Genomic DNA, 13,250 nt, shown 5'->3' with positions numbered 1-13,250 from the left:
AAACCAACATTTCATTTGTAAAAACAGGCTTTATTAAAGAGGTGGGGGATGGGGGAGGGGGGGTAAGTGTTACAACAAATGAAAATCCCTCATTGACTATAAACCCCACACCCATGAATAATCCCGTTGGCTTACGCAATAGCTTAATGGCCCACACACTCACAATAGGAGACAGCTAGAGGAAGACTAGACCGAAGAGAAACCTGTCCTCATGCTCGGCTTGCACGTGTTGGTTGTGGTTGTGATGGATGTGGTTGGCTCAGTTTGGGTGAGTCACGCTATGTCCTGATCCTAGTTCCTGCTGTGCTTTTGCTGGGTCGTGCTACATCCTCACTCTCGCTGTTCCAAGGATACAGAGCTGGTCCTCGCTCAACGCCTCACTCCAGTCCGGATTCTCCTTCACAGCCAAACGTGCCGACCCACCAACTCGCTCCACCACTCACCTGTTTAACCCAATCCATGCCGCACTCCACCTTTTAGAGATGCCTGTGAGCTAGCTTGGCCTTGGGATGCTTCTAGTCATTGGGAAGAGCTATTCTCGCCACATCCCTTTGTGTGACCTTCGGGCCGTTTGTCTCCACCAATCCGTGCTCAAGAGGACAAAAAGATGAAATGCACATATCAACAGATTCCAAAGGGGAACGATTTAGAAAATTAAGGTACGGGAATGTTAGTGGCTTAGACACATATATGATGGCACGAGGGGGGGACTCTGGATTTCAACAAGAGCACCTTTTGACATGTGGCATATCATTTCATGCAGAAAGCAAACACTTTTGGTATACATTTATTCATGTGAAATCTGTTCCATCTTACTCCCTTTAGGCCCTATTGCCATCTCTGAAACACTGCTTTTTTTAAACAATTTTTTTTTAATGACCTGTAAACAAGTAGTCTATTGGTTGCAAAATCATGCAAACACTTGCATCAAAATATGATTTTTGCTTTATTAATAAACTCTCTTCAAAATACAACATAATGATTTGAACTTTCTAATTACATGCTTGCATACCTTGTTTGAATTATTAATTGTTCCACACAGCTTGGAGGATGTGAATCTTAATCAATGATATGCATGCATCATGTGACTGGCAGAGCGCCTTTTGGATGATGGTGATGATGATGATGATGATGATGATGAAGAAGAAGATGACGAAGGCATCAGGCATCAAGCTGGTCGATCAGATTTGCTTGGTCATTTTTCTTCTCTTTCACTTCCTGACTCAAACCTGACTATGGAAACTGCATGCCTCATCATGTCCTGTCTCCACACTTGGGGACTCGAGCCTTCACTTGACAATCTGTGCCTGCAGCGTCTCGGCATGCTGCGTCCCCACCACCCTGTAGCTTTTGGTCTGGTTTCCCGTGGTGGACAAATGGCCCTTATGCTTCCTGGCTGGAAACGAGAGATGGACTCGGGCAGACAGCCAGGTATTGTTCAGGGTGCCATTTGGTTGCCTTGTGGGGCCCTCATTAGTCATAATAAAGTGGCCTGTAAAAGTTTCCCCCCCCCCGCCCCCCCTTCTAAAGTTTTCACATTTTGATGCCACCTGCGCTCATTTCGTGATGCTTTCAAACCAAACTTAATATACAGAGTCCTCACAAACTACTCCAAAGTGATAAAGTGAAAAAATGCAGATAAAATGTGAATAAGTTGGAATAACAGAGAAAATCAGATGATTCTCAGTGACATAAGTATTCAAACCCTTTCCTTAAATAACCTTAAATCACTTAAGGAGCAAATTATTTGTTTGAAAGGTTACAAAGTAAGCGCAATAGGTTTCACTTGTATGTAATCAGTGTTGTAACTTAAAAATTAAACTCCTCCGCTCATCGAAGGAGTTTTAAGGTGAAACTCACTTGGTCAACCTACAAAGCAAACATGAAGGCCAAGGATCTTAATTTTTTTCTTTTTTCTTTTGTCTACATTGTCAAGGCTCGTATGAGAGCTAACACACAATGCACAGCAAGGGGGGCATGAGACAAGAGGGGTGGGAGTGGGAATAGAAGGACAAAACAGTGTGGAACAAAGACAGGAGATATGGGGCAGGGAACATGGGGAATACAAGATGGACATTACAGGGACTTTCAGGAAGGAAAGCAGGGAATTTGAAGGAGGTGGGTTTGGGGTGGATTAACGGGGGTAGAAAAGATCGAGGATTTGGATGGGGGAAGATAAGAAGTGGTAGTGAACAGCTGTTTTGAAAGCCTGGAGGGAAGAATGGGATTGAACAGAGTGAGAGAGTTTATTCCAAAGGTGGGGAAAAAGAGGAATGAAAGCGTGAAGGTGAGCAGTGATTCGTGATTTTGGTAGTTTTACCGGAAGGGGGTTGCTGGCTGACCTTGAACGCCCTGCGGAAATATGGGGGGGGGGGCATGTAGCAGATAGAGCGGGGGGGGGCGTGACCGGAGAGGAGAAGGTAGAAGAAAGAAAGACCACCGACCTGCCTGCTGTGAGATAGTGAGAGGCCCAAAGAATCAGCCTCATCGACGGAGATACCAATGATCCTAAATGCCTTGGTTTCTACAGCGTGAAGCTGAGAAAGGTGAGAGGCAGGACCACCAGCCCAGAGGGGAGATCAGTACTCCCTCAGGCTGCGGACGAAAGCTTTGTATGTGGTCAGGAGCTCAGGTGGGCCGAGGAAGAACTTTGCACGACGGAGGATTCCCAGTCAGTGACTGGCTTTGGAGCCAAGGTTGGAAATGTGGTTTTCCCAGGAAAGATCATTGCAGATACTGAGAGGTTCCAAAGAAGTGAGATATAATGTGATGGAGAAGCACGGTTCAGGAGAGGGTTATAAGAAGATTTCAGTCACTCATTATCCCTATGAGTATGGGGAAATCCATCATGAAGAAGGGGAGACGTATCATACCACCCAGACTCTACCCAGATCAGGTCGCTCATCCAAACTCAGAAGCCGGGCAAGCAGAAAATTGGTTTGAGATGTCCCTGTAAATCCAACAATGACTTTGAAAGATCTGCAAGACTCTTTGTCCGAGATGAGGGTCAGTGTTCATCAATCAACAATATCCCGTTCCCTTCGCAAAGCTGTCCTCCATGGATAGGTAGCAAGAAAGAAACCATGTCTAAAAAAGATGTATGTAAAAGCCCATATGTACTTTGCGAAAAAGCATGTTAATGATACTGCAGGCATGTGGAGAAACGTTTTGGGGTCAGACAAAACAAAAATGAAACTTTTTGGTCTAAATTCAAAGCGTTATGTTTGGCGCAAGCCTAATACTGCACATCACCCAATCAACACCATCCGGACTGTGAAGCATGGTGGTGTCCGCATCATGTTATGGGGCTGCTTTTCATCAGCAGGAACTGACAACTTTGTCAGGATAGAATGGACAATGGATGGTGTAAAGCAAAGTAGAATCCTTGATGAAAACTTGCTTAAGTCAGCCATAAATCTGGACCTGGGTAGGAGATTCACATGTCAGCAGGGCAATGATCCGAAGCACAAATATAAAGCCACACTGGAGTGGCTGAATAAGAAGAAAATATATGTTCAAGTGGCCCAGTCAAAGTCCTGACTTGAACCCAATTCAACATTTGTGGCGAGACTTGAAGATTGCAGTCCATCGACGATCCCCATCAAACTTGGCAGAACGAGAGCAATTTTCACGTGAAGATCTCACTGTGCAAAGCTGGTTGAGATAGTAGTCATTCCTGCAAAAGGTGGTTCCACCAAGTACTGACCTGAGGGGATGAACACTTTTTCAACCAGTGAATTTTGATTTGTACATGTTTTTTGTAGGTATTCCTGACATGTAACCTCCTTTAACTGTAACAATGTTCAGTCTGATCTCTCCAGTTAGGGAATAAAAAAGTTCATTTGGAAAAATTATTTCTACATAATTTGTAATTCATCTAAATGTGCCACTATTGGTTTGGGGTGAATACTTTTGCAGACCACTGTACTTGCTGCAGATATTATTTTTTTACCTCCATCTCTGAAGGTGGACGGAGGTTGTGTTTTCACGTATGTTTGTTTGTCTGTCAGCAGGATATCTCAAATGGTTATGGACAGATTTGGACAAAACTTGGTGGGTGGGTTGGGTGTGTGACATGGACGAATTGATTTGATTTTGCTGAAGATACGGATCCGGATACGAGAATTTTTTTAAAATTTTCTTTGTGATTCTTCACAATTGATAGATGGTGCTAAATACGATATACAGCACGGTATTTCAAAAAGTTGTGGATAGATTATGACAAAAGTTGTTGGATGAGTTTGGTAGGTGATAAAAACAAGCCAATTAGATTTGGGTTAAGGTCCAGATCCAGATCCAGCCGATCACAGGGATACAAAATGTAATGTTCAGCCTGGCGGAGGTAGCTCTTTGCCGAGTGCCGTTTAGTTATGACTGTTATTAGTATGTAAAGGACTTGAAGTAAGATATGTTATCTAAAAACTGGTGCATAATGTGGCAAATGTCATCAAATCTGTGATGTCTGCACACCTTTTTGGCAAATGACTATTTTGGTCTTGGCTTTGCCACATTCCTCAGCACATGAACATTTTGTGCAGAGTATTTTGATTTATTACACCGATGGGTGTGCTTGTGCCTCCACCAGTGAATAGCACGCACGGCGTGTCACGCTCCGTTACTACCCAGCACCTTCTTTCATTCATTTCTCTTGCCAATACTCTCATGAGCATGACCGATGCCACATTTCTGCCAGAGAACAACAACCAAGATCCATCCAGGTGCTATCTACTGTGGTCGTGAATCTACCTGTGGTTTTAAATGCCCCTCAGCTGGATACTCACAAACATAAAATGTTATTTTGGCCTGTGACTAGCATTAAAGCATAAAATATAGATAGATTGAACACTGTCTTGTTTCATTGTTGGTGCATTTCAAAAGCAGCATCAGCTAATTTGAGATGATGTCTTTCCGCAGGTCTCAGCAGATAGATACTGGAGATGATCTCATCCTGAACTCTACTCAGAGACCTATGAAACAAGGTAATGCTGCACATGTAGTTTCTCTGTTTAGCCCTCATTAGTCCCATACTGGTATCACTGGAGGGGGCTATAGGTTTGCTCTCCATCTGTTCATCTTTCCGTCCATCCGTCCCACCTGTGCTTTTCTGAATTTTTCCCCATCCCCTTCAACATATTCAACTTGTAACAACTGAAACTTGTTACAAGGCTTTATTATGATATTGATGCTGAACAAGTTTGAGTTTCAAGGATGTTTCATCAATTTTTCAGTAATTCCCTTTTAAAACTGATCAGATATTATACATGCGTCATTGTTCAGCTACCCTGAATCTACCCCACTCTTTGCACCCATTGGCTGGACAGCTGGCCTGACTCCACCCCAATAATGTCATGCGTCACCATTGCTTGAAGCAGCATAGCTCGGCAGGCCTTAAGTCTTCGGCCTGGGTGTTTGTCCATGGCCCAGTGCAATGGGAATGATCCTAGGTATACAACCACGATGTATCATATAATGCACATTATACGCATGTTTTTTTTCTTCATGTGTTTACATCAGGTTATTTCCTCCACCACGGAAGGTGAAGGAGGTTGTTTTCATCCCTTTCTGTCTATTTGTTACTTGCAAAATTGAAGATTCTTCAAGTGTGTTGGTCAGTCGATTTTGTTATTCTGTCTATCTGTCTGTCTGTCTGTCTATCTGTTTATCACCTACAGGTCACAATTCTAAACCGATCGTCATGAAACTTTACCAAGTTGTAGAGGTAGTCTCAACTGAGAAGCCTATTGATTTTGAGGGCAAAGATCATCTTGAGGTCAAATTTCTAAAATCATCATTTTTCATCCAATTCACTTGAAATTTGAACAATATTTGTATATTGTGTCACTGAATTGGGAAACCAATTATTTTTGAGGTCAGAGGTCAATTCAAGGTCAAACTTCTAAAATCACCAATTTTTATCTGAAAAACCGTCAATTTTCATTTGATTGACTTGATAATTAAACGACAATTGCATCGTATATTACTGAATTGGGACACCAACTATTTTTGAGATCAAAGGCCAAAGGTCAACTCAAGGTCAAACTTCTAAAATCATCAATTTCAATCTGAAAAATAATCAATTTTCATCCAATTGACCTGAGCTTTGATTAAGATTATCAATTTTAATCTTAATGAAATGGACAATTTGATGTATCCATGGCAACCTTTGGAGAGAGGGATGGATTTTGCAAGTATCATGCTCTGCATGACGTCTTTTTCTTGTTACTTGCAAAATTGAAGATTTTTCAAGTTTATTGGTCGATCGATTTTGTTAGTCTGTCTGTCTGTCTGTCTGTCTGTCTGTCTGTCTGTTTGTCACCTGCAGGTCACAATTTTCAACCGATCTTCACAAAACTTCACCACATGGTAGAGTTTGTCAAAAAGAAGAAGCCAATTGTTTTTGAGATCAAAGGGTCAACTTCGGCCAAAGGTCAACAACATAGGTGGGATTTCTAAGATCCTCAATTTTCATCCGATTGACTTGAAATTTGAAGAGGAGCGAGATTTTTCATCATGCAGGAGCGAGAACACAAAATGGATCAAGGCATAAAATAACAACAAAAACAGAAATAGATGAGGCAGGCACACTAACAGGAGGGTTGAGCAACAAAATAGAGGGAGACTTTGAGAAATAAGGGATGTGGAAAGAATGAGAGCAAAATGATGCTTTACCACAACCCCGACAGATTGACGTTTGAAGTGCTGTCATGACCCTTTTTCTCAAGAGTAACTTCCCTTTTGTCCACTCTCCCATTAAAGCCTAGAGTTTGAAGTTGACAGCCATTAGTTTAGTTTGGTACTTTTTACATTTCACAGGGAGGTCAGAAATCTTCATCATACCTTAAATTATGGTTTCTGTCCAGCCCAGCCTTGATATGTCAGCTAATCTTGACTTGGCACAATGCCCAGTGTCTTATTTTGAAACTTGGCAGAACTTTGACAAATATATTGGTTTATCGTTGAGTATTTATTTAGATTTTTGTCGATTTATGAATTTTTCTGGGATTACGGAAAAACGATTGAAAGGGGCAGGGAGTCACGAGAGGGCCAGACACTTATTTAATGAATATTCATCGTTTCAACATTTTGAACTTGAGCGAAGCTCATGGAAGAGAGAGGTAAAACTGACAGTGGAACAAATATTAAGGGAATGAATTCACAGGAAAAGAGGAAAGGGAGGCGGGGAGGAAACGCTGAAACTAGCAAGTAAGATGGTTGGATTAAGAAAGGTTAATGGGGGGTAGTAATGATCATGGTACAGAATTGGGGGTGACAAGAGATGGTGTTGCACTGCTTGCTTGAAGCTCTGGGGGGAAAAGTAGAAAATAACAGCCTCTGGAAAGCAGCTCCATATTCAGCAGAAGTGAGGAATAAAAGAGTCGAGATGTACAGTCGGTCTGGATTTCGGACGTGAAGAACGCATGCATCCTGGAGTAGATTGGGAGGGCCAGAAGACTGAGAGAGCAGAGGGAGCAATGTTGGGTAATCGATGTTGGGAAACAGAGAGACCAGTGACTTACCTGCGATACGAAAGCAACAGACCTTGTGTTTTGACCTAATCATGGAAGATTTCAATAATTATGCGAGCTTTGGATTCTAAAGAATCCAGGAGAGATGGGTGTGATGGTGAGCGCCAGCTTGTAGCAAAGAGCAGTACTCCATTTGGATATGGATAAAGGCCTTGTAAGCTATAATTAATTATGTAAGTAGAAAGACTTGGATTGACGTAGGATGTCCAGTCTGCGGTTGGCTTTGGAAGACAGCTTTGCGATGCGGTCAACCCAGGAGAGGTCTTGGCCGATGGTGAGGCCTAGAAGTTCAAGAGACTTAACCTCTTCCAGTGGATGACAAAATGAATAGATAGGTGGATTAATTTAATGATCCTTCTGGAGATTTTGGATGAGACTGAGATTTTCCAGGATTTAAAGACCTGTTCCATTTTTCAGACCTTTGTCTAACCATTTGCACATCAGCACACGCAGCTGTTGTGTCTGCCCAATCAGAGGGTTTGGGGATTATTATGACACAGTGTGGAATCATCTGCAAAAAGGATGAGAGGGTTTTCCAGAGCACCAGAGAAGTCATCAATCTATTTATGATAAATAAACCTTGGCCAAAAAGTGGAACGAGAGAGATTGGATGGAAAATTCATTTCAAATTATATAATTTATTTTAAAACATTTATACACAAACTGTCTACATCACATGTCAAAATAAACAGTGTAAATATCCTTAAATACCATACTTGCATTCAACCATTTTGCTCATTTGGTAGTGGTATGAAAACATAAAACAAGATAAAAATAAATTTGAGAAGTGAAAAATGAAATTGGGGATATTCATACACGTCACGGTTTTCACTGCAGCACTTCAATTTTCTTTTGCGATCTGTTATTGAAACGAGACTAAAGAAAATCCCCTCTGGTATTTTTGCACTGCCATTTAACTACATGCCTGGTGTTAGCTTAATGGCTAGGGTGGCGGGCTTGCGATCTTAGGGTCATGAGTTCAAATCTGGCTGACGTTGAATTAATACCCAGTGGGATTGACTCAGCCTGTCACCTCCGAGGTCGGCAAAATGAGTACCAGCTTGCTTGGATGATTGAGCCATTGGAGTATCCTGTGTCTTAGTGACGACCTGTCCAGGATTGTACCCAATAGCCCAGGAGACTGCTTCGGCAGCACCGACACTCTGTGCAGAGTATGGTCCCAATGGATGGATGGATGGATGGATTTTAACTACCCATGAAAAATGTAACTATGGTGTACTCTTTCTCAAATTTAAACATATGCACGAACTGTACAGGGTGGTCTGAAAGTTTCTTTACCCATGCTAAATGTCACACCTCCCTCCCTCACTTCCACTCCACACCACTCCCCCAAACACTGACTCAGGAGAATGATGGAGCACATTCAGATATAGTAATACCCCGGTTAACGTCGCCTCTTTTTATGTCATTTTGTAAATACGTCGTCACATTATTAATACCATTTATCGATATTCATCGTTTTAACTCGCACAAACTTCGTTTTTAAACCCATACCTCTTATTCTCATACCTCAGCCCTTGATAAAATCACAAACTGGTCAAACACAATTTTGCTTTTGTATCCCTTTTGTTCACCCTTTGCATTCTCCCTTACCCCTCATCGTTCCCTGCATCCCTTGCATCCCTTGATTGTCCATTTCCATCTACTTTCTCCTTCCACCCGGCTATTGGTGTTTCCCCTTTCTCCTGCTGTTCCCTTTGTTATGTTGTGTCCTGATTTGTTCTGTGCAATTGCTCTTCCATGATCCTAGAGCCCTAGATCATGTAAAAAAAAAAATTAAAAAAGAAAACATTCCCCAACAATTGCAGCATTTTTCAGGAATGTATCCCCCGCAAATAGTGGGGTCCGACAGTACGACACAATAATGCCTATATATTATATTAAAAGAGTTTCAGAACGAATGCTTTACTGGGGAGGGGTAAAACAACTTTCAGGACACCCTGTACCCCTGTACAGTGAATGCTGGCTGTTTTCACAGAGATGTAAATACCTGCTTTACGCATTTTGTACACAATGGAACTTGAATAAGTTTTTAATCCGATTAAAGGTGGAAATCATTTTTGTCTGTCTGAGTGTGATCTGAAATTGACGTTGATCAACATTTGTCGATAAGAATCGAATCCTGCCGAGCCGACTTGTTTTCAATTTTACAGGGGTCAAAGGTCATGATTGGTAACAAAATCTGGATTTCTGTCTTTTGGAGCCTTCGTATTTAAATTTATGCAGCCGACACTTCGACTACAAATACGTACATTACTGCAGCCCCTTCAGTCTAAAGCAAGCAACCATCCATCCGGTGTCTTCCTTTTGATTTTACAGGGATCAAAGTGGATGGAATGGCAATGGGGGGTGGAGTGGGGTTGGGCTTGTCAGGGGCAAGTGGTTGGGAAATGAAAGACATTGCACTCGCTTGCAAAGATCTGTGATTATCGTTTGCCTCTTTGTTAATATAATTTTGTACACCACTCATTCCCAATTCCATATCCAGGCAATGCATGACATCATCGCCGGGCACTGAAGGAAGGGAGTACTCAGTTTTTACTCATTGTTTGTTTTTACGGGTGACATCTCAGCCATCCTTTGAGTTAGGAAGCTGAAATTTGGGTCAAAAGTGAAGATGTGTTGTGGCAAATTGTAAAAAAAAAAAAAAAAAATTGGTGTTTTTTTTATTTTTTGATGTTATTTTTTGATATTTTTTATTTTTTTGATTCTTTTTTTTGGTATTTTTTGATTTTTTTGATTAATCAATGAATTAATGAATTAATTATTATTATTTTTATACACTGGTGAGACTCGTATGAGAGCTTAATTATTATCAATTTATTAATTCCTTATTAACCTCCACCTCTGTCAGGTCAGGTTCGATCTGTGACCTGCTACAGGTACCATGTAAACCTGTACTAACCTGTTCCATGGTCGGGTTGTCGGCGACTAAACCGTCTCCCCCACCAGGTTTCTGGTGAGGAGGGTGTTTGGATATGGACACCCAGCAGGATTAAAAACAAAACCTGTCAAAGGGCGGAGGAGCTCCTTGTGAGCCAACGGCCATCCATATCTAGTGCCCAACTGTGTCTGCGGACGTCCTCCTGCAGTTGGGTCACTTCTTATTAAGAGGTTGGTGGCAGGATTTGCACTCCGGCCACCGTAAAACCCTTCATTCCGCAAAACGCAAAAACGCAAAAAAATCTGTAAACCCACTCCGTGGGAGTACCTCCTGTGCAGCTTCCCTTCGCAGGGCAGCTCACCGGATGACGGGATTGGGACAAAGCCTTCGGGACCCCCAATCTTTGATAGGAGGGAAACCACGGGGTAACATCCCTGGGTTAGATTGCGGGAGAGTGTGTCGGAGTGGTGCTGAGGTGTGGTCCACCAGACGGCGGTCTCCTTGGGTTAACCTGAGGCGGTCCCTTCAGGTGGGTGCCTGGAATGTCCTATCCCTAAGAGAGGATGATCACCTGTCTCTGTTATCATCTGAGCTCAAGCGTTTGGACATCGGGATTGCAGCTCTCTCTGAGGTTCGGAGACCGGATTGCGGCGAGATAATGGTGGGTGGTTACACCTACTATTGGTCTGGTCGCTCTGATGGTTACCATACCCAAGGAGTTGCTGTAGCTGTGTCCAATAAGCTGACCCCAATGATAATTGAGGTAACACCGGTCAACGAGCGTATTATGAGATTAAGGATTCGTCACTCCTTAGGTGTCATTTCCCTGGTCTCTGTTTATGCTCCGACTGAGGCGAGTGATCTCAACGTGAAGGATGCATTCTACGCCACACTCGAGTCTGTGGTTGATCAGTGCCCCAGACGAGATACACTTCTAGTCTTGGGGGATTTCAATGCATCGACTGGAACTGATAGGGACGGTTATGAGGTGTGTGTTGGTCCCCATGGGTCAGGAACTATGAACCAGAATAGCACTAAGTTCCTTGACTTTGCAAGAAGTCATGGACTTAGGGTGGCTGGTTCATGGTTTCAGCGCCCACAAGCTCATCGCTGGACTTGGTATTCCAACGCTGGCGGTGTGGCAAAGGAGATTGACCATGTCCTCATTGACGGTCGTTGGAGGATGATCCAGAACTGCAGGGTCTACCGGAGTGCTCAGTTCCTCAATACTGACCACAGGCTTGTTGTAGCAACTCTAAAGCTGCACCTTAAATCCTGGAGAATGGTACCATCCCAGCTGAGACTGGATGTTGCCAAGCTCAGGGATGAGAGAGTAGCTGAGGAGTTTGCGAACAGGCTGAGTGGACACTTGGGGGGTCTGGGTGCTTTGGGGGTCCTGAAGTTGTGGAGCGCCTTCAAGACCACCGTCCTTGATGTTGCCGGTGGATGCCTTGGAGCTCACCTCAGGGCAAAGAAGAATTTTGTCTCTCAAGGGACACTGGATACCATTGACCAGAGTCGCAGGGCCAGGCTGAATGGCAGAGCTGAGCTGTTCAGGGAGCTGAGGCGTAAAACTGTACGTGCACTGAGGGTGGACAAGGAGGCCTATGTGCGAGGAATCTGTGAGGGGGTAGAGCATCACCTATGGACAGGTGATTCTCGTCCTGCTTACAGGGGAATTCGCGCATTACGTTCATCCAAGCCCATCCCTCGGAGCACTGCAGTTCGAGCAGAGAGTGGTAGGCTCTTGACAGAGGAGTCTGAAGTGAAGGCCCGCTGGGCCGGTTACTTTGAGCGGTTGTACCAGGCTGATCCCCCAACTGTCGAGTTGGACGTCAAGGGTGTTACAATCCCTGTTGCTGACCCTCGAATCAACTGTGGTCCACCTTCGCTTGTGGAAACACGTGCTGCGGTGAACCAGTTGAAATAGGGCAAAGCTCCAGGGATCTGTGGCATCCATGCCGAACTTCTCCATGCCGAATATATATATATATATATATATATATATATATATATATATATATATATATATATATATATGTATGTATATATGTATGTATATATATATGTATGTATATATATGTATATATGTATGTATATATATATGTATATATGTATGTATATATATATGTATGTATATATATGTATATATGTATGTATATATATATATGTATGTATATATATGTATATATGTATATATATATGTATGTATATATGTATGTATATATATATGTATGTATATATATGTATATATGTATGTATGTATATATGTATGTATATATATGTATATATGTATGTATGTATATATATGTATATATGTATGTATGTATATATATGTATATATGTATGTATGTATATATGTATGTATGTATATATATGTATGTATGTATATATGTATGTATGTATATATATATGTATGTATATATATATATATATATATATATATATATATATATATATATATATATATATATATATATATATGCAGTGTCGTGTAGAAGATGCTTAGCAGGCAGACACGAGCGGGGGAACAGTCGAGCCCGGCTGTGGGGTACAAGCGTGAGCGCGGGCGTACTTTGCCCGCGGATCTCCTTTATTACGTACTCAACACACTCACGAGCCGTGGCACTACTACGACACCTCAGGCGGCGCGCACTCCTTATATTCCTGGCAGACACGATGCTCACGACGACCACTCCCCCCATCATCCCCCCGCCCCGCAGGCCCGCAGGCTATACCACACTCCTCCCTCCTAAAACTATGATTATTAAATGATCACCATTATAATGAGCATAAACAGCACGAAGTACTACGGTATA

At 42.5% G+C, this 13,250-nt stretch overlaps 1 protein-coding gene across 9 annotated transcripts in view; it reads left to right on the top strand.

Annotated features, from left to right (window-relative positions):
- The window catches only part of LOC147016050 (WD repeat-containing protein 7-like), a 210,497-nt gene that overhangs the window by 35,341 nt on the left and 161,906 nt on the right, over window positions 1-13,250 (top strand). For 7 of the 9 annotated variants that reach the window (XM_085848740.1, XM_085848744.1, XM_085848743.1 and 4 more), the window contains exons 16-18: window positions 1,096-1,431; window positions 4,586-4,718; window positions 4,915-4,981. In XM_085848740.1, the coding sequence (XP_085704866.1) occupies window positions 1,096-1,431; window positions 4,586-4,718; window positions 4,915-4,981 (536 nt within the window). The remainder of the gene's footprint in view (window positions 1-1,095; window positions 1,432-4,585; window positions 4,719-4,914; window positions 4,982-13,250) is intronic. The other 2 variants (XM_085848746.1, XM_085848745.1) reach the window with 1 other exon arrangement.

The sequence above is a fragment of the Eptatretus burgeri genome, chromosome 12 (assembly GCF_056783735.1).
Source record: "Eptatretus burgeri isolate ZD-2024b chromosome 12, Ebu_testis_v1, whole genome shotgun sequence".
In the NCBI taxonomy this organism is placed as follows: Eukaryota; Metazoa; Chordata; class Myxini; order Myxiniformes; family Myxinidae; genus Eptatretus; species Eptatretus burgeri.
Note: the sequence above shows the minus strand (reverse complement) of the source record. Positions and strands in the feature narration are given on the sequence as shown.